This window comes from Akebia trifoliata, chromosome 15 (assembly GCF_017979445.1).
Source record: "Akebia trifoliata isolate Shusen 1 chromosome 15, ASM1797944v1, whole genome shotgun sequence".
In the NCBI taxonomy this organism is placed as follows: Eukaryota; Viridiplantae; Streptophyta; class Magnoliopsida; order Ranunculales; family Lardizabalaceae; genus Akebia; species Akebia trifoliata.
In genome coordinates, this window is record NC_141389.1 from 686,787 (window position 1) to 709,053 (window position 22,267).

General features: G+C 34.2%; 2 protein-coding genes across 5 annotated transcripts; both read right to left on the reverse strand.

Annotated features, from left to right (window-relative positions):
- Positions 1-451: 451 nt before the first annotated feature.
- On the reverse strand, positions 452-7,277 carry LOC147383756 (UBP1-associated protein 2A-like). 3 transcript variants are annotated; one of them, XM_086426929.1, is made up of 2 exons: positions 5,749-7,277; positions 452-2,547 (listed from the first exon to the last, which is right to left on the reverse strand). In XM_086426929.1, exon 1 carries the CDS (start codon positions 7,138-7,140, stop codon positions 5,749-5,751), a length of 1,392 nt encoding a protein of 463 aa, XP_086283055.1. In that variant the 5' UTR covers positions 7,141-7,277; the 3' UTR covers positions 452-2,547. The 3 variants fall into 3 exon arrangements, with proteins under 3 accessions (XP_086283055.1, XP_086283054.1, XP_086283053.1); XM_086426928.1 differs by lacking the exon at positions 452-2,547 and adding an exon at positions 2,850-3,137 and having other exon boundaries at positions 5,736-7,277; XM_086426927.1 differs by lacking the exon at positions 452-2,547 and adding an exon at positions 2,850-3,137 and having other exon boundaries at positions 5,749-7,274.
- Positions 7,278-9,149: 1,872 nt separating this feature from the next.
- Positions 9,150-17,448, reverse strand: LOC147383757 (protein argonaute 4B-like). 2 transcript variants are annotated; one of them, XM_086426924.1, is made up of 23 exons: positions 17,296-17,448; positions 15,131-15,392; positions 14,830-15,035; positions 14,527-14,751; positions 14,309-14,445; positions 13,753-13,850; positions 13,566-13,663; positions 13,265-13,442; positions 13,052-13,168; positions 12,850-12,957; positions 12,688-12,750; positions 12,495-12,608; positions 12,235-12,400; positions 12,039-12,151; positions 11,779-11,916; positions 11,483-11,613; positions 11,250-11,315; positions 10,923-10,986; positions 10,706-10,817; positions 10,431-10,504; positions 10,090-10,184; positions 9,979-10,010; positions 9,150-9,568 (listed from the first exon to the last, which is right to left on the reverse strand). In XM_086426924.1, exons 2-23 carry the CDS (start codon positions 15,380-15,382, stop codon positions 9,393-9,395), a joined length of 2,763 nt encoding a protein of 920 aa, XP_086283050.1. In that variant the 5' UTR covers positions 15,383-15,392; positions 17,296-17,448; the 3' UTR covers positions 9,150-9,392. The 2 variants fall into 2 exon arrangements, with proteins under 2 accessions (XP_086283050.1, XP_086283049.1); XM_086426923.1 differs by having other exon boundaries at positions 17,287-17,442.
- Positions 17,449-22,267: the final 4,819 nt, after the last annotated feature.

The window sequence follows — 22,267 nt, forward strand, 5'->3', positions numbered from 1 at the left end:
GAAACTTCTGGTTGAATTATTTCTATTTCTAAATATTGACCAATTGAGATCTAAACTAAAATTATTAGTTGAACAGTTAAGAAGATAATTTTATATTTTTGTCTTTTACATAGACTAAGGAGAAAAGATTTGGACACCCTCATATTCAACCTTTATAAAATAAAATTAAAAAACCAAAAAAAAAAAAAAAATTTATTCTAAAAACCAGTCATCTTCAACCTCTTTGAATAAAAGAAATTTAACCATATATCTTAAGATTTTATCTATTGAAAGGTTTTCAAGGCAAGACAGAACTTAATAAGAAATTTTTTGGTATAATTTTATCTTGCTTAACAAAATCCTATATTTTCTAATGTAAATAGTTTCATACAAACATATGGAAAATATCATAAACCTGGATTATCTAAAGTAAATGCAATCAAGAACAAGAAACAAACAATAATTACCAACCAAAAATAAAAAATATATATATAATCAAAAATGAATTTAAAAACACATTAAAATAAGCAGTTTTAAATAATCCCTCTTTATCAAACCATATAACATAAACCAAGGCCATGTATGCAATCATCGAAACAACTTGCCAGACAAACCAACCATTTAACTGCCCCACCAATTGCAAGGCCTGGAGAAGGCTATCATCACCTTCAATCGGTTGATAAGTAAGCTTGCACCAAAGATCAACTCAAGCAGCAAAGCTTCAGAGTAGCCCTTGCTATCATTTGCAACAAAAGATAAAAATAAAAAAATAAATAAACTGTTAATGCATGTATAACGAAGACGTTTTTCTCCTCCTCTGAGAAGAGAAAAGGTACTCCCAACATAAAAAATCTCTGGTGATGTTGCCATGTGAGAGCTCACAAGCTTAGGATAGTAGAGAAGAACAGCGACAACTTCAATGATGGAGACCAATAATGACAGTTATATCCGATGTCACCCACGAAAGGTAGAGAAAATTACAAAGATTCCACCAGAACCCAGACTGCAAATGACCATCCGAGGTCAACTAGCCTAACAGCCAACGTGTTTATAGACTCAGAAATCAAAGCACTAAGCTACCGACATTGGTTTCAACCATCTCTCGAGAATGTATTCATCTTTACGTCACATTACTTGAACTAATCTCGTAATCTCGCTCAAGTCAGCTTTGCCCCAATGAGTCCTAGTGTTTTAACCTTGGAAGCTTGAATAATGAGTTGCACCCATCATACTTTCCTAGAGAGCAGAACTTTCACCTGGCATATGTTGATCAATATTCTCTTGAAACCCAAATGAAGCTCAATGACATGGTATTCATCAAGTACAACCATAGGTTGCACAACAAACGATGCCTAGGATAAGCAAAAAGTTCAAGATTCTATAGTCCCGTCTTACTCAAAGAATTGAATGGGAGGAGACCTAACATGGGACCAAATTCAATAGGACACATTGAGACCGTTTATGAAAAGATGATGATTGAAACATAGTAGCTGTCAAAGTGTAGAACTAGAAGCTATGGGAATGAAATACAAGCGAAAGAAGAAGCTAAAAAAATATTACACATTCTGACGTATTCCACTAATGAAGAAAAAGAAGAGAAGAAGAATCTGTTGAAGAAGGAAAAGATTCGGATGATGTTGATGATGATGACACTAATGGTGGAGATGTCCACAATGGATTAACGATGAATGTGCAAGTACAAAAAGGAAGAGGTTCACCTTACCAATACCAATAGAAATCAGCAAATGACTTTTAACTTGTAGTTTTCAATTAATTTTTTTTAAATTATAAAAAACAACTTAAAGTCAATGGACTGTCCCGTGTTTTAGTAACTCTCGGAACTGTCTAACGTTTTAAAACCATTTAAAGATTAAAATGTTGGACTGTCTAACGAGTTACTAAAATGCTAGACAGTCTAGCAAGTTGAATTACCCATTACCTTTTGCAAAAGTTGTGGACTGTCCAACAAGTAATTACAACACTGACCGGTCCAATGTTTTAAATCGTTTTAGTAACATATATCAAAAAATAGAATCTTTTTTGTAATTAATAAAAAAATTTAACCCTCTTTTGGAAATTTCTGAGTATTAATATTTGTATTAGATAATTCATTATACATTCGTATATATAATCATAAATCACAAATAAATTAATAAAAATTCAATTTTTTCAAATATTTGTGTTTATGCATTCTTAAATATGTATTAAACATGCAGATAAAAAGTTATAGAGAAATTGATAATAAAATATTACAAAAATCCTTTTATACAGTTATTATAAAAATTGCAACAACAACAAAAAAAAAAAAAAAAAATCATTTGTTCCTTCTTCTATTTAAGTAAAAAAATGTACTAACTAGGAGGCCTCCTGATTTACATTGATGCACGATAGGAAATGATCGGGACCATCAAGGGACTAGTACCATCCCAAAAGGGAAGTGGGATATATTTTAAGAAAACTATATGCCGCAAATAAAACAAAGCATAATCGTAACGGACTTATAATGAAAATACCATGAATGCAGTTATGGAAGTAAACAAAGGCTGATTACACTGCTTCAAAAACCATCTGCAGTAACAAATGTGTTAATCATTTTAACAGCAAATCACAATAATCAACTAAGCAATGTGGACATTTTGAGTCAAGTATATAACTAGTTAAAGAAACTAGCATTTACTAAGAACCGGATCCAGTTTAGAAGAAACAATTACTTAACAGCATACCCTATGTTAAATAATTAAAGTTAGTTAACCGAACTATCTACAATGAACACTTACAAAATAAAGATATTCAAAATTTGCTAATGTGCCATACGTAACTATTAAATGCAGGCATTAATCAAACCAGAAAGACGAAGAACAGGACAAGCATTACCAATAATACCCCCTTGACTCCACTAAAGTTATTGATGTTCTACACTGAATGGTTCAATATTTTTGTCAAAGTTTTAAAGAAACTCAAAATACTACATAGTTTTGAAGAAGGAAAAAAATAGAAAACCATAACTTCACTTAACAGACTTAGATTCTGGGATTTTTTTTCGAAACCAAATAGTAACTTTTCATCATAAACATAAAGACAGCATTTTGCAAGAGCAGCTGAAACTTCAGAAGAATCACCAGTCCAGAACTAAATAGATTGATGCACCTATAAGGGATCTGCACAACGAATGAATAAAACATAAAAACCCAGTTTTAAAAACAAAGGCCTTCTAAGTTAGAAATCTTGCATGATAGTGGAAAACAAATACAAGGGAATGAAAGACATGATGTATTTTTTTTCTTTTATTCAAAAGTAGAAGATTCACAATATCCTAAATCAACATGCAGAAGAAAGATTGCTTTGTCACAAATAAAGGTGTGCATTTTAAATAATGAAAAAAAAGTTAAGAAACCCAGCACCTCAATACAAAATAATAATAATAATAATAAGATCTGAACAAAATCATACCAGAGTTAAAGTATAGTACAATCCAAAACAATTTGCAAAATCCCATTGTTATTGTTATCAATTAAAAGTGGAATCAGACCAAAATGCAATGTGGGACTATTATCTATCAAAGTCAGGACTGGACATTGAAGATGTTTGCAAATTTGAGGATTTTCCATATGAACATCATTGTAGTCACTGAAGATTAGAAATAAGTATGCCAACCAAGTAATTCTACATCCTAGTTCCATTTCAGCATCCAACCCATTAAGGCATTGTAACCTTACAGTAATTACTCATGCTATATCAACATTATATTTTATTGGAAATTTGGAATCAATCATAGAAAGGTGCATTCGGGACGTTCAAGAATAACAATGAAGCAACTAAAATCGTTTTGCAGTCAATCATGAGAAAACCAATACTTACCCCCTGGCAAAGCAGCTCCACAAGACCTCTCTCAGACGGTAATGCTAATTAAAACCATCGATAGTTATACATATCACAATATTTAAAACAAGAAAATATCAGTATCGGCATCTTTTTTTTTTAATAGGTATAGGGTTAGTGGTGTTAGCAAATGAAGTTGGGTTCAAGGGAGTTTGAACCTAGGATGTGGGAACAACACTCCACACATCTTACCACTTAGCTAAGTTTTTTTTTTTTTTTTGTTGATAAATATAAATTATATTAATGAAAAAAAGAGAAGAGAAGCTTTCTCTTTGAGAAGCTAATTAATAAACCCATATACTTCTTTGAGAAGCTTTCTCAATTGTACTTATCAAGCTTCAAAATCTTTCGTAATTTCTCATCTGATAAACAACTATGAAGCAGGACTGGATGTTCATGATACAACACAAACCGTAATAACTATAATGAGAACTAAAACTGCAGTTAGTTCCTGTGTTTTGAAAAATCATTAATCTCAAGGCTTGGTTGTGTTCCCAATCCATCATAAAGATACTACTCCCGTCAACTAGAAGACGGTAAGATTGTCTATATCACCCACTCAACTACTAAGATCGTTCCTTAGAATTTTAATATATGCAGATTCAATAAAGCAGACAAAACTATTGTCACTATAAATAACATATAAAAAGAATTTGATTGTACAACAAATGAGTGTATACATATCAAACAAATATAAAATAAGATTTAGACCAGACCCAGATTCTTTCTCTGCACTATAAAGTTTGTCTAATAGAAAGAGAATAAGATATCATTCAATATAAGTAGAAAAAAACAGATGTTTATCCTATATTAACAAATAAAATTACAGAAACCCTAGAATTCTATCAGAATGCAAGAATGGATAAATGGGGCTAATTATACAACCTTACTCATCCTAGTTTCGATACGTACTACTTCCTTGGGTTATTTTCCTCTATCAATGGTGTCATTGGATTTTTTGCCTTTAACGTTATAAAAACAAGCTGATCAGGTTGTACACATGTTCTTCTTAACCAAAAATATCACTTTCTGGGACTTAAAAATAGATGACAAGCCCTTGCTTGGTAATCCACTTCTTTCTCTTGCTAAATTCCTTGCACACAATTGCCACCGTTGATTTTTTGTACTTTAGGACTTCTAGCCGAATCACTAAGCACTTCCAACCGCAAATGACTGTCTGCAGTTTTCACACGAACCAAGCTAAGATGACCACTATAGGAAACTAAATAGTTGTTAGTTTTTCAAAGTTCACACTTAACTCTAATATTAATGACAACATGCTGCCCAATCCCTTCATTCTTCTCACTCTCCCCCCACTCAAGTAGCACTGTGACATCTGAAAGTAAGATACACAAAGGGTATTGGCCCTGAATATGAGAAGTTACTCCATCTACAACTAGAACAAACAATCGTGGTCTCAAGGTTCATCCCTGATGTAAACTACTTATACCTGAAAACTCATATCTTCTCAACAGGTATTCTCACCCTGTTGATATATCGTCTTGAGAGTCATTTCTTACCTAATACCCACCAAATTAACTATCAACATTTTTTTTCATATGCTTAGTCAACAAAAACAATGTGGAAATTCTTCCTCTTTTTTTCCTAAACTTTTCCACCTTTCATCTAAGCAAGAAGATTGTTTAAGCATAAACTACCTAGAAATCCCCTTTTGAAATTCTGTCGTCCAAGAAGTTCACCATTGAAAAACTAGTCATAAATCTTAAAATATATACTTTCAACTCATAGACCTTTCAACACATCCTATTCCTTTCATTCTCAATGACTGCAAATATGTGAAATGTGACTTCTATAATAAGCATTCTAGAGTAGTAAATTATAGCAAATTAGAATATATAAACACACACCCATTGTACCTGGTCACCTTACCTAATGACCCATGTAAGGAGCTCCGCTGCCCATGTGACCCGCACCTTGTGACCTCCCAGTATTGGCTTGCCCCATCTGAGGGTTTGCATACCCACCCTGCATTCCAGGCTGATTCCCATAACCACCCATCAAGTTCGGGCTTATATTACTCGCGGCAGACTGACTTCCATACGCACCCGGCATTCCATGACCACTTGATGGCATAGACGGGTTCATAGGTGGCACCATCCCGGTAGATCCAAGTGTGCCCAGCAAATTCGTCAGTCCATATCCACCACCCTGGCTTGCAATCAATGCTGTTAAAGCCTGCCCTAAAACAGGATTCAACTGTGCCCCCTGGTTGAATGAAACACTAGTCGCTGCCGCCGATGGCGCCATCATGTGGCCTACACCCACTTCAGTGGCCGAAACATGGCCCACACCTCGCCCGAAACCATGACCTGATTGGTGGTTCGGCTGATGAGATTGATAAAACGATGACTTGTTTGGCTTCGGACCATCGATAGCTCTCTGGCAATGCAGGATATGCCCTTCGAAGCTCTTGTGTGGTTCCTCTAATGCTTTCTTCGCACTCTCGATTGATTTATAAACAAAAAGGGTAAACCCCCTCGGCTTCCCCGTTTGTTTATCCAATCCCAACGGACCCTCCGTTATCTCTCCATACTTTGCAAAGAAACTAAGCAACTTTTGTGGATCGATATCAGCCGATACATTGCTCACGTAAATCTTCCGCTGAGTGTACTCCGACACCATTGGAGCGGCAAGCGGTGCGGCGGCGCTCGAAGGGGTCGGGACTGGACCAGCAGAAGCTAACTGACACGACGTCATCCGATTACCGATCCGCTTCTGAGGCTCCTTCAACGCTTTCTGTGCTCCGCTACGATGCTTAAACAAGATGAATCCGTAACCCTTAGATTTTCCCGAAATTTTATCACTAACAGCTTTACAATCCTCGATATCACCATATATTTTAAAATTTTCGATTAGGGTTTCAGCTGTAGTGTCCCAACCAAGACCATGGACGAAGATCTTGCGATGAACAGGGTCAAAATTGGCTATCTTTCGAATGGAATCGAGGACATCGGGATGAGTATTCGCGGCTTCGCTAAGGAGATTTACGAGATGATCCTTCGTGAAAGGTTCTAGAAGCTTCTGTACTGGTTCATCAGCGTCGTCATCTTCGTCATCTTCATCATCTTCTTCATCTCCATTTGTTATAGCAGGTGCAGATTCAGATTTGGATCCATTTTCTTCAGTATCTAGGGTTTCAACATCATTTTCTTCTTCTTGTTCGAGATTGTCTTCTTCGTTGAACTGAGTTTGTTCTTGTTCTTCTGTTGAGTCGGTGAGCTGAGCTTCGGATTTGTTCTCGAGCTTTCGCTTCTTGGCCATGGCGGAGAAGCGAAGATTGAATCAAAACCAGAGAAAGCTTTATCTAGGGTTAGGGTTAGGGTTAGGGTTTGGTCTTTGGAAGATAAAGAGACGAGGGTTTGTAACGAAATGATTTTACGGTGTAGATCCTTTGTATCTTACACATGCTGTTGACGTTCAAATCATCCAAAATCTAGACATCTTTTCCTATGAAGTGGGCCCGTGCACAAATATGTATGTAAGAAAAATTATATTAGCACACCATCTTTTACATATAAAACACTAATTACTAACTTACTTATCTTTAGCGAGTTTTGTTAACATGTGTCCTAGCCCTGTGGGTATACATTAAAATTCAATAAATAAGTATGTGGAATAAACATCCCGGGTATTTTGGTAAGAAAGGAATTTTTTTAAGGGCATTTTTGATACAAAATTTAATTTCTAAGGCGTATTTATTGTATTTTAACGTGCACCCTTATAATTAATTTGTGTATAATGATTTTGTAATTCAACCTGACAAGATAACTCAAAAACTCAACTAAGGTGTACCCTATAAGAATAATTTATTTTTCCCTTGATGATTCACAATTGTACATCCTCGTAAAACCAGTAAAACATGTGCAATTGTATATCTTGAGAAAAAATATCTATGATTCTTGCAGCTACCATGTCAATGAGTTTTTGAGTTATCTGTTAGATTGAGTTACAAATCAACCCTCTTAATTTAAACAATTATCTTAAAAAAATTGAATAACTAAGCTAATTTTATAATATAATTTATAATTTAATATATTGAAAGAGAATTTTTTGTAATTTAAAATATTAATTAGCACAATTAGAACTTTCCATCGCGTTTTTATCTCATTATAATATTGATGTTTTTGAATTTCTATAAAGTATCTAGTGTTGGTATCAATAACCAAACTTGAATCATATTAACCCAAGGGGTTAGCTCAATGACAATTTCGTATTCAATATACTTAAAAGACCCTTGTGGAGGGATTTCTTTTTAAATAACCCCTAATTTTTTCATGTTAGCTTGACTGGACATTTAATGAACTTTTCTTTTCTAAAGGGACACGCGAACTCACCACTTTTTTATTTCCTACCACTTTTATTTATTGTCAAACTGTTTAAAGCAGTTTAATTTTTATTTTTACAAACTCAACCAATGCTCTCAAAATGAGATAAATTACTCACAACCAACTGACAACGAGTAAAGAGGCCCAATATCTTCTACGGAGAGAGACAAGGCAATTTGTATCCTATGGATTATTTGTTTGGGACTAAAATCAAACAATATGAGATAAGTCAAAGTTGAATCTCAAACAAATCCTGATGTTTTATCAATTATGTTTATTTAGGAGCTGTTTGGAAATCATTCTCATAAATGGATTATTTCATTGGTAACAATCATAAATAAATAAAAGATTATTACATCGGTAACCTTAAATTAATTTTACACATTGAAAAACAATTTATTTCCTACACATTGAACCATTATGTAGGCTTATTTCAATCTTTTCAGAGTGGAGCTTTTAATGGATCAGATCAAAAACCCAATCCATTACCATTAGGTCTAGATTTAGGTTCCAATAATTTTGGATTTCATAACTAATCTGAACAGTTGTCTAAAGTGTAAACCATATTTTGTTAAAATATATTTGAAATAAATTTAAATACATGAAATTTTTATTTTGGTCTTAACTAGATTTAAGATTTGCATCCTAAAATACAAATTAAAATCCATAAATAAACAAAAATACAAATTAAAATTCAACAAAAGATTAAATCTCAATCCCTATACATCTTTTAGGAATAAGAATACAGACCTAATCCCCTCATTTTGGGTATAAGGCTATAAACAACGTACAAGCAGTCTCTACACGGCTGATGTGGTAAAGGGACAGAACCATAGATCTTTTTCTTTTTCGGGATACACAAGGAAAAAAGATCTACGATTCTGTACCCTTGTCACGTCAACCTCGTATGCCTCGGTTGTTTTATCATTAGTCAAAGGAAATGTATTGGTGCAAAATGAGATCTCCAAAACTAACTAACAAAACATCCAAAGAAGTAGCGAAGTTTACCTCCTTCAGCCAAAGCGGCCACATCCAAAGCTGGCAAGCAAACTTATACACATTCCCCCATTTTTGTTCACTATAGTTTTCAAAACCCTTGCCAGAAAAAGAAGGAAAAAAAAAAAAAAAAGAGTAGACTGCATTTATACATACATACCAACCTACTACTACTACTACTACTCCCTCCCCTTAACAAAAGAACATGGAACTACTCACATTTTCATGGAGTCTTGGAAGTTCAGGGACTGCTACAGGACCAGCAGAACTAAGTCCACCGTGTCCAGAGGAAGTTTCTGACATGTCTTCGAACTTCATAAATTGTGACATTTGCGTTGCAGCAAGGTGAGCATAGCATACTGGAGCAACTGCATGAGAACAATAAATTATCAATATCTATGAAAATAATTTAATTGAGTTGAGTTTTTCAGTACTGCAACACAATCACTCTCCATTTGTCAAGTCTTGTACCAATGCACGAGCCCCATGTCTCAAATATTTTCCACTACTTACATTAGAGATTTTTGAAGGGTGAAATGAAATATTAGAAGATCACGGCACGTATCTTAAGGGCTTGTTTGTAATTTAAAATATTAAATAAATGATAGTTTTGAAAATTACATAATAAAAAGGATATTTTTGTAATTTTAAAAACCATTTGAACGACAAATTGGGGATCAGCTCTTGCAATTTTCTTGGTTTTTGACAAGTGGGGTGGGGGTTGGTTTTGACAACTCCAGCTTCTCTCATTATAATAGTAAAAATAAAACATAATTACCTATGGAAATGGCTGTAGTGCTACGTTGGTACCTGCACAGTTTGGAAAAATCATAGAATTACTTCACCACCTTAAACATTGTTAACATAAGCAGGAGTACCGTATACTTACACGTAGGAAAGTGAAAGAACAAGTTCCTGCAAATCATCTGCTGAGAAGCCAATCTCATCGTACAGAACATGGTAATGTGTAGGCCTAGTTGTTCCCTAGCACCCAAAAAAAAAGTGAATCCAAGTCAGCAAATCAATTCCATGAAAACCCTAACCAAATTATGTCGAAAGATTAGGCTAATCTCTCATCACTTGTCCAATACACCTCAATAGAACCAAAAATTGAATGGGCAGAGAAGTATGGAGTCTGATAGTGCAAATAATTTGCCCCACCCAACACCAGAGAATGATGATCAAAACTGCTAACCATGATGGATATATAAAAGGAATGTAAAAACTCACAATCATCCCGGCATGTGCACACATGTAGAAATCATTGTTTCGCGGATGACAAATTTTGTTATCGATGACCGTTCCTGCAAACAAGACAACAAAAGAGATAATTTAACATCAAATAATTTATTTAAGAGAGCTTCTATTGCCACTCCAACTTTTACTAACAGCACCCCAAATGAATTGGGGTGGCATTAGCAAAAGTTGGTGTGGCAATAGAAACTCTATAATTTAATCAGTGTTCTCTAATTGCTGGAATGTGTTCCATGGCAGAAGGGACCAACCTGGTGGAACATTTTCTGGAGAACTAGTCTGGAAGAACTTTGTGTGATGATTCTTTTGAGCAATAATCACCGTGAATTTTGGACACCACTTCTCATCGAGAAACTTGCAGGCCTGTACAAAATGGAACCAATACATAATTTTGAAATTTACCATGAAAATTTACTCTCTTTTTTTCAGACATTATAATGGAAGCGAAGTTGTTATAGAAAAGATAACCTCAATGATTTGATCCAACTCAATGTTCAAAACTTGATTGAACTGGGATTCACTGACGCCATCCCTAGACACACAACACATTATTAATCAACAAATAAGAAAGATAAATAGAATAGCTAGAGATAGAAAATTCTACTGCAGTCATTAAAGATCAAACAAGTGATAAGAAAATATTATATTAAATACGAATCTCAAGAACAACTTTAACTTTATTATCATTCCTTGTTCTCATCCTTTACAAGAACACATTATTAATCATCTTTGAAATATTTCACAAATGCTAAACAGAAAAGTTTAAAAAATAAATAAATAAACAAAAAAAAGTACCTGAAAATGATAACCTGGTCGGGCTTCCTTTTCCCTGAACTAGTATAGAAGTCCACCAACAGCTCCCTGAAGTTGAAAAAACTCATGCACCCTCACATCAATCCATATAATAAAACTAAATTGTAGAGCATGATAAAAAAATAATAATTTGCAGAAGATATCAACTGATTTTAAAAAGCTTTTGCTGTTAAAATTTGAGAAAAATAAGAGAAACTTGTAAGAACTGTGCCTACCGAACTATGCCTTCATCCTCTGTATCAGAAACTTTCTTAAATAAAGAATCTATCATCTCAACCTTTGGTGATTGTGTCCTCACAGATGCTCTATAACGAGAAATCAGTGGCCAATTCCTTGAGCTGACAACCTAAGAATTTTTCCACAAATTGAAAATAGTACCAAAATGTAATTATAATCAAGTATATTCCATGTCTATGGAAATATAAACCGAACCAAACAGTGAAAAATACACAAAATTTACAAGCAGACTCGATAACATTAATTAATAGATGAGCAAGTCAATGTTCATTACCGCAGCAATAGATGGAACGTCAGACTGGCCTGGCGAGCCATGAGATACATCCATTCCAAGAATAATGGTAGGAATCTTGGAAATCAGAGGTACAGAAAAGGATTTTTCAATGGCCAACAAGGAATTCAAGCCACCAAGCTATATAAAAGTAAGAAAAATGAACAAATAATATCAAAATTATTAGAGAAAAAAAAAAAGAGAAAATTAAAAGGAACAGATAGGGATACATCCATGAAACAAATATTTCTGAGACAATTCACCTTTGCATTTATCTTCAAGAGAACATTTGTAAGATACTGATCATTAACTCTCATTGGAGCAATGCATTGAGTTGCAATCCCGTGTTCAGCAAGATTTTTCTTCTTCCATGGGCCTTAATCATATATAAACTCATCTATTAGGTATGTACTTGAAAGTAAATTGATGTTAGTAAAGTAACAGAGCAAAATAGCCAACCGTATATAAGAGAGGTCTTTCTTTCAGGTAAAAGACAGAGAAGAAACTGGGGGGCCCCAGGAAGTTTCGACTGTATCTGTTCAAACATTTGCTCCACCCGAACAACAGGAGGTGCCCGTCTTGCTTGAGGATTTTCTTCAAACACATCGAATGGAGCACTAATGATCTGTAAAGATTACTAAAAGTAAGATCTAAGGGAAAAATAATAATATAGAGTTGATCATAAACCTGCAAACAAATACATTAAAAACAAAACTCACAATTCCTTTTTGTTCTCCACACTTGATTAGATCAGCACATAGTTTGCGTACATCACAGCGAGCAGAGAAGTTAACAATAGCCCAACGTTCAATCTTTGCTGGCTCCACAAGTTTCTATGCAAGTGCATGAATTCATTGTCAGTACAAGCAATGCCAAAGAATTTAAGGTGGTGGTTTAAAGAACACAAATCACCTTGTTATTGAAATTCCAACGGCCATTTCGTGTAATAAGGTCCTCTCCGTTGCCCACTTTCAACTAACGTAGAATAAAAATAAAAGGAACCAGCTATTAAAACTAATATAATAGCACCCATGCATGGCAATGGAAAATAAATAAATATAAATAAATAAATACCTTTGGAGCCATAAGAACACGGCCTTCAACTTGAGTAAAGTGAGTATTAATTGAAATGCCAGAAGCCCGTAACATTGGGTCCGCATCATAACTGCTGCTTTTCAACACCTACCACAGCCAGTGTGAAGAGAAACAAATTGAGCACATACAAATAAACTAAAGATGGTGACGATCACCGACAAAAGTAGATGATTAGACCTACATCAGTCAAAACTTTCATCCTTTCCTGGGGCTTCTGTCTAGATTTCTCAACCAGTGAAGATCGCTGAAGGGTGGATAGTGCCTTTGTGTAACGTTGCAAGGAAACCAACGAACAAAGCTACAAAGACGAGCAAGAAAATTCAATTACTATACAACATTAATACATACATACATAGTTGTATGATCGCAATACCAAAAATCATATCCAGTTCACCTCAAGTGGGAAGTAAGTTGGTCGCTTCGGTTTCCCAACGTTAATGCATGGAAGCTCTGCAGAATAACGTAACTCTATATGGCGATAGTTAACAAAATAGTCATAGACGGTCACTTCAATCGTTTGGAACTCACTATCCCCATTTGCATCCTTTCCATTCCTCTGCTTTAAAGAAAACCTAAAAAATGAAACAACTTAAATTAATCAAAATGCAACAATATGCAAAATAAAACATTTTTTCCAACACATAATCATATTCGAGTGTATGGAAAGCCACATTTTCTGTGCAGGAAAAGCTTACAATTGTTGGTTGCAGGGAAGCTCACTTAATCCCGTGATTTTGTATTCCATGTTAGATGGACTAGCTTTTATCCTCAGATTTTTTAGAGTTCTTTTAGCCTTCAAACAAACAAAGAAACAACAGCTTTTGATGGGGAAAAGTTCTAACAGTACAATGCCAGAACTTGAGCAAAGTAGAGAGTAATTACCTTTGCCCAATCAATCTCGAAAGGATTCCTTGCGTTTTGGTTGGCAATTAGAAAATCCACAACTGGCCCAGGCTGTATTATCATCGTTGTAGATACATCTGCACTTGATGGTAACAGCAACAGTGAGACACAAATGGTCAGAACCTATGTTACCTGGTTCGTTGGTTTGCTCGGTTCGAATTCAGGTTCGTGGTTAGTCACTCTTGAACGAATCTGGTTCATAGAGGTAGTTCGAGACGGATATTTAAGTCCTTTATATTAATATCATAGAAGAAAACTCAGGTCAAGGGGGCATATCATTAGTTTGAAACAAAAGAGTATCTTTAATTTTGACCAAATCTTGGGATTTCAAAATAAGGGTTATTTATAATGTTGGCCAAAATGGCAGAGCAACTCTAAAAGTCAGATTTGCTGTTTTTTAACGAACCGAACCTTGAACCAATTCCTTTGTACTGGTTCGTGGTTCGAAATTAAATAACATAGGTCAGAACAGTACCAGTGAGTAAAGTCGGAAAGGAATATAATGCAGTGTTAAGAATAGTGACAAAAAACTTACCAATGTTAAGAGACAAACCCCCTTGGGTAGCTCTAAAACTGCTATGAAAACCTCGGCAGCCAAGAACACCACCTCCAAGATCCGTAAAATTCCTAGGGTTGTTGTGGAAAAAGGATTGACGAACAAGAAGGCATCCCCTGAATATAAAGACCTTCAGTTTAGCAAGACAACACCGAATAAATCAAGCACGGTAAGATCCCAAACAAAAGTTAACTTACTGCTTTGCTGCATGTTGCCTTAAAATGATATCTAGAACTCTCAAAGCTTCTTGAGAGTTCTCTGATTCCTGACCACGAAGAGCATTTGCAATGGCCTGCATTGGGATTTTGGCTGCAAAGCTTATCTCAACTCTAAAGGTTTTGGACTGATATGGACGCCTTAACCTTTTCCGATCTCCCTCATTCGGAGATCCACTGCCACCAGGGCTGCCATTCCCAGCATTCCTATGTACAAAATCATCCAGAAAGTTTAATATCATGAAACCTTGAGTAAAATCTAAACTATGACCCACACATGTGTACCTGTTCGATGAGATATCTTCAAGCACAACAGAGAACTCGAGCTTGTTTTGCGGGAGGGGACCAACAGTAAATAAGCTTTTTTCTCCATCATATGCAAAGTCCTTTCCAGCAAGCTCAGTATCATATGTTTCATGAACTCGATCGATTACTCTTCTCCCAATACCTTTCCCATCAATGGGTCGACCATCATCGTAAAACAAGGAAACCTACTCCAATGGAGATGAAAAGAACAAGACTATCATTAGGTGAGGGACATCAAAACAACCCAAAATAGAAGACATTGAGAAAGACAGATACATACACTGTAGTGGAAAAAATAGCCGTCTCCATTAGTAGTATTAACTCTAAAATGATTGGTTAGCAATGGAATTGCTTGTCCCTTACGCCCATAACCAGACCTACTCATTGGGAAACGTTTCGGCTTGGAGACCTTGATCACTGGCTCAGGGATGTGGGCTGGTTCAGCTAACAAGGGAACTACATTTGGTGGAATGGGTGGTGGTGGTGGCAAAGCTTCTGGTGCTTCTGCTCCATCTACTCCAGGAGAATCCATCTCCAAAACCCTAAGAAAAGAAAGCACGGCAACAATGTCAAATGAAAACCTAAAACACCATGAAATTGCAGTAACTATGAAGCCAATGCCACTTATCAAGATCGATACGCATAACTAACAAGACCATTCAATGACAAAAGTTTTCCACCAATTAAAAGGAACTTTTGAATGATTGAATTAGAACCATGTTACAACAAAAACATCTTCAACAAGTAAAATAAGACTCAACAGTATTAATTTTTTAAAACTTTTGCATGCAAAAAAACTCTTTTTCCTAACAAAAAGTCTTCCAAGAGCTTCAACATTAAAAAAAAAAATGCGGCCAAACACTTGCATAGAATATGCCCCAACAGTTACTACAGCATAGAACCTTCCATATGGAAACAAACAGACTAAAGAAAGAAAACTAAAAATATACTAAAATAGCAGAAGAACAATGGCAGGAACCTATAGCAAACCACTCGTAAAGCTCTCATGGCTGAACCAAGAAAACAAAACAAGAGTTCGCCCAAACAAAAAAAAAAGTTTGATGCCCTTAAAGTAACTTCAAAACTAAGAGAAAATTTCATTCAAACTAAAACATGGCCATGAACAACATCAAAATGCTCAACAAAGTACTCGACAACATAACAAAAGGCATTTTAAACAGTAGGAACTGAAACAGTAACTTCAAACTGCCTAAGATAGCTTCAAAACTAAGAGCAAACCAGAAAACTCAAACTACATAAAATACCTTCATCTAAGTAATAAATCAGATTAGAAGCTAGAAAACCATAAATAAATAAATAAACTCTAGACAAACTTAAACTACAGAGCATCATAAAATTAGCTTGCCTGTTAGAAATCTCCATTATTCAAGCAAAATCTAGCTTAAATTCAAGAAATAGACAGAGATCGTTCTCAAATGACTGTAGAAAACAGTGAAAAACTTCAAGATGAAGAGAAACAGAGCAGCATTTGGAGCTTCGAGTTTAAACTAACTAAAATATGAAACAAAACCTCAAGAAACTAAAGAACTACTCAAAATTAACCAAAAATTGAAGTAAAACATGAAAATAGAAGAAAACAAGCTTCTAAACTCACCGATCTTACCAGTGATTAACTCAGAAAAACCCTAAAACATAGTTCTGGAACTCCAAGTGGAGAACAGAATCCTAAAAAAGTCCTTCAAAGCTTAAAAACTCTCTTTCTCGACTAAGAACATAAAGCATTTAAAAACCTAAACAACACATCAAAATGCTTAACAAAGTAGTAACAAACAGAACAAAAAAACAATTTAAAATGTAAGAACTGCAACAATAACTTCATACTGCCTAAGATAGCTTCAAAACTAAGAGCAAACTAAGAGAAAAATATCATCCAAACTAAAATATCTTAAACTAAGTAAATAACACATTTTAAAACCTAAACAACACATTAAAATGCACAACGAAGCACTCAAAAACAGAACAAAAAACACTGTAAACAGTCAGAACCGTAACAGTAATTCAAACTGCTAAAAATAGCTTCAAAACTAAAGATCAAACCAGAGAAATCAAACCTAGAACGCTCCAATTACTTTAAATAGCTTCAATTAGGTAATAAATCAGATTACAAGTAAGAAAATCATAACAAAACCTACTCTAAACGAACTTAAACAACAGAGCATCATAAACTAAGCTTGCATGTTAGAAATCTCCATTATTCGAGCAAAATCTAGCTTAAATCCAACAAATAATCGTAGAAAACAGCGAAAAAACTTCAAAATGAGAAGAACTAGGAGCAGCATTTGGAGGTTCGAGTTCAAACGACCAAAATCACACTAAAATATGAAACAAAACTACAAGAAACAAAAGATCTACACAAAATTAACCTAAAAATGAAGTAAAACATGAAAATCAAAGAAAATAAGCTTCAAAACTCACCGATCTTACCAGAGAGAACTGCAGAAAAACCCTAAAAACTTCTTCTGGAACTCGAAGTGAAGAACGAAACCCTAAAAAACTCTTTCGAAGCTTAAAAAGAGTTTCTCAACTAAAAGTGTTCACCTGCTTCTCACTCTCTAATGTCCGTGCTCCTCCCTTAAGTACTCGCATATCGTACGGACAGAGTCTTCCAGGTGGGATAATGGTGCCACGTGTTCACCTATCTTATCAATGTTACTTCGTGTAACACAGTATAAGATTTTTAAATGACAATATCATCCCCACGATGACATAGGCTGTGAAATATTGTGACGTGTTTCTATCTACCGAAAACCACCAAGTTGACTCTTTTTTAATTGAATCAATCTCAAGCGTTTAATTTGTTTTTGAATTATTTGATGTGTTTTTCGATGAAAAACTGACCGTTGGATTGTTTGACTAGTGTGTCATTCAGTTAAGCATACTTTTATAGGGTTGGGACACAATATCCAATTCTAACGTGCTCTTAGGACAGTGATATGTGCTTAGGGAATTACAGGTTACCCAGGTTACCTGTTATTATTTCAAAAATTATACTAATAATAAAATGAGAAAAAATTAAAAGAGACAACTGATTACCTAAGTTACCGGTATCTTCTTACCGGTGCGTTAAAAGGATGACCATGACCCCACTACCCGCGTCGATGAAAATGCCACGTGGTATTTTCATTTTGGCTTTAATAATTTGTTTATTTTACCCGCTTCAACGGCTTTGTCAGTGTTTTGAAAACCGGACCGAACCGATGGTCCACCTACTTTGACGGGATTTAGTAATTAAATTGGTTGGGGAACGAAACGTTTAATATTAAGGGAATAAAAACAATAAAATTGTATTATAAACCTTTGAGGTTAAGATGGTAAAAAAAAAAAAGTATGTGCTGGGGTGACACAAATTCATAGACGAAGACATAGGGGAGACACAATGACGTGGTGTCGTGCACATTATTGTAGATGATTTTCTACGAGATACGAGTAAAAAATATCTGCGATTATGTGTGTGCCACCACATCATTTGTGTCATCTTTGTGTCTTTGTTTGTGTCATTCCAACATTTTCCTAAAAACATGAAGGATTTTGTTAATGTGTGTCCTAAATTTGAATCTGGGGGTATTTCGATAAAAAGTAATATTTTAAGGGTATTTTTTTATATACAATTCAATTTTTAAAGTGTATTTATTACACTTTAACATATGCTTTTAGGGCACACATTAATGACACTTTAAAAAGAAAGGGAGGAGATAAAAAGACAATAAAGTGGATTAAAAGGAAAAAAAATTAAATTTGAAGATGAGAAAGTTAAGAAGGGTATTATTGAAAAAGTGTAAAAGATGGAAGATTATAAAATTAGAGGGATTTTATCAAAAAAAAAAAGGAGGGGAAAAAGAAGAAATACAATAAAATTAAAGTAGATGAATAGGAAAGGCAATACAACAAGTGAGGTAGACCCACAAAACTGTAGCAAATTAGGTGTTTTACAGTTGTGTTTTATATGTGCAATTGTGTATCCCAATGAAAAATATATATGGTTTCATGTTCATGCCACAACAATCGAGTACTGGCCGAGTGAAGACTTTCTAGTTAGAAAATCAGCCCTTTTTATTTTATACATGATTACAAATAGAGATATTTTGAAAAAAAAAAAAATGGTGTATACTATTAAGTATTTAAATAATCTTACATGGGTCATAAGGGTATTAATGAGCCAATTCCGAGTCGATTTGACGTATACCTAGAACTGGGACCTAAATAAGATCTTGATTCCAATTCTTATTTGATATTGGTTCAACGTATGATATCCTTGGAAACAGAACCGACCATACAAATTCCCAATACTCATCGAGTACCCATTAACATAGATGATGTTTTTTTAATGAGAAAACATATAAATATATGATAAAATAAATCATTATTCATAAATATAGATAATTTAATTCGAAACTCCTCAATTGAAAGTTAAGATCAACAATAAATTCTTCAGGCAAATCAAACTTTTGATAATATAATAGTAGAAAATTATCGTATGGATTATTTATTTGTTATTGAAATTGTATAATATGTGAAAAATGAATAGACGTTCACATAAATAATAAATAAATAAAAAGTAAACGCTAAACACTTTCCATTCTCTTTATATTTTAGTTTTAGTTTAGGTACATTTACTTCAAAATATCTTTTTGTTAATATTTAATTAGATTATTAATTTTATTATAAATGTTACCAACAAAATAAATTTACTGGTCAGGTTCCTGAATGAGACCGACTTCTTATTGTGTTCTTAAGATAGCTACTTAGAATTGAACACAAAGATGATCAAGTCCATAATGAAAGACCCAAAATTGATTAATCGATTTAGGACACATTGGATAATCAGGTAATTGGGTACCCATCTACATCCTTAATGGATCGTAATCACGACATGGATCCAAGCCACCAATTTGACAAATATCCAGTCAATCTAGGGTTACCCTATCTATTATTGAGGTACCAAATCGCCAATTGATTCAAATTGAACCAATTCATGGTATACTTGCCCATTGATTTGTGAAGTACAATGAAGCTAGAGTCTCTGTCTCTTTTGGATGCAAAATCATGGTTTCTTCTTCTATTTCTACTAAAAGGGGTTAAATCAGCCCAATCTCTCATTTTCATTTCATCCTCCATTAATGGAGTTTGGTCTCTCTAATTCAAAATCCAAGACCCTTAAAAACCCAAATCAATTCTACCTTGCAATCCTCTCCATTCCCAAAACAATCTCCAATTTCCATCAAAGAGACTTAATCAAACACCCAAATCCAAAACCTCTTACAAAAGTTGCATCAATGGCATTAAACACCTTCGAAACCGTCATTTTAATCGCATAGCATCATCAAACTCTCTTTAAAACCTTCGATCCACCAATCCAAATTGTCAAAAACTTCACACCAGTATCGGAAACCCTGATCCATCACAATCTTTCAATCACCAGAACCATCCCTTTTCTTAAAGGCGTACCTTCGCATGGAACAAACCTTATGTTGCAATCCATCGTTTGTTGTGGTTTGTGGATCCTGATATTATTGATCCAACAAGAAGGTACTGTAAATCAAGCCATGTTGGTTGAACTCGATGGTAAGCTCCTTGGGGGGTTCGGGAGCAAAGCCCAAAAAGAAAATTTTCTAGGGTATTTTCATAATTTCACTGTTATTATGTAAAATCCTAGTTAGGTTTCCTGGGGTATTTATATTTCTCGTTTTTTATGAAAGAGTGTGGTATGTAACTGCGAGTTTTCTCTTTATAGTGGAATCAGTGTGATTTGTGGACGTACCTCAATCTTGAGGGAATCACGTAAAATTTTGCGTTTCTATGCTTGATTTGTGTTTGTTTTTTGGTTTGATTTTTCATCTTTTTCTCAACATTGTTGCCATTGCTTCTATACGGAAATACCATTGGAGACATATCAGAGGTGCAGAGAGAAAAGGATCCATAGTGAAGAAATCAAGTGTTTTTCTTATGGTTCAGAAGCACAAAAGAGAGAAAGAGATGAAATCGGATTTTAAAATTTTAATTTTAATTTCCTACTTTTAAAAATAAAAAAACAAAATTTTTTTTACCTTTTTAAAAGTTATGATTTTAATTTTTTTAAGTTATTTTTTAAATACATCCAAACTAACTTTCTCACTTTTCTACTTTGAAAAGAAAAAAAAAAAAAAAAACTTTTTAATGTGCTTCCAAACGGCTCCTATTGTACAACATAAATTGTTTTTATATACCCCTCCCATGCTAGTAATATTTGAGATAACCCCTTAAACTCCCAAACAGACAACATGCCTTTGACCTTAATCTTTACTTATAGATTAATCAAAAACGATCAAATGCCCTCATCTTCAATCTAAAATTAAAAGGAGATTTTTTTTTTTTCAATTTCCAAAATATACCATCTTCAACCTCTTTTGTATCCTACTCTTCATTTCAAACTCACTTATCTGTGTTTATCCCTACAAATCAGGTTTGTTCTAGAGTAGCTAATCAAAAAAACGTGAATCCAAATTCGATACGAGTGAACCCATGAACTAGGTAACATAGGTCCAATCATTTATTAATTTTAATCAAAACATTGGTTTTTAATGCCAAATTTGATTGATAATTAGTTGCAAGATGCATTAACAGTGTCCAATTTATGAAGAAATCTTGATATTCTATATTAAAGAAAAATGTTATTTAATTGTTCATCATCAAATTTAATTTCATCTACACATTTATAACACATCAAATGAAAACTATAAATTTTATTTAAAAAATGATTCGAAGAGGAGTTTGTTGGATCCAATATTATTATTGAGATTAAATTATTATAAAACCAAATCTTTTTATTGTTTGGATCTATATTACCCAATTCTTTTCTACTAGTCCGAACCACGAACTGGTATAAAACGAATCAGATCATAACGAATCAAATCGTAAAATCAAGCGAACCATGAAACCACTGAATTTTGGTCGGGTTTGACGAATCAAATAAATTTTTAATTGATTTGTTTTCATTGTTTATATTATTTTACTAATTTATTTATGTTTAACTTAGACTTTTTTAATATTATAATTGTAATTAAAATTTGTACATTTGAATTATATATATATGCACAAGCGAACCAAGCTAGTGAACCCAAATACGAATTTTCTCTACCTACTCCTATGAACCGGGTTTATTTTAGATCGGTGAACCACGAACTCCAAACCCGAATTCGAACTCACAAACCAGGTAACATAGATTTGAATTCTAAAAGAGTCCAATATAACGGTCTAAAGTAGAGTTTATAAAAGGGTTGGGACACTCCAACCCTTTTTATATGTGATAAAGCAGCTCCCTAAAGGGAGGACATTCCACCTGGTAAGTGTACCCTCAAGCAAAACTATATTCTCAATAGGCCACATGTCTTAATCTATTTCATTTATATCTTATTCCCTT

Bases quoted from the DNA above. Each gene is read 5' to 3' on its own strand.
- LOC147383757 (XM_086426924.1), bottom strand. From the start codon at position 15,382: ATGGATTCTCCTGGAGTAGATGGAGCAGAAGCACCAGAAGCTTTGCCA. The intron at 10,987-11,249 runs GTACTTTTTTTT...TTGTGTGTCTAG, and splicing joins GACCAGGTTATCATTTTCAG to GGATGGCGTCAGTGAATCCC. The intron at 10,818-10,922 runs GTTATCTTTTCT...CATTTTGTACAG, and splicing joins AGTTGGATCAAATCATTGAG to GCCTGCAAGTTTCTCGATGA.
- LOC147383756 (XM_086426929.1), bottom strand. From the start codon at position 7,140: ATGGCCAAGAAGCGAAAGCTCGAGAACAAATCCGAAGCTCAGCTCACC.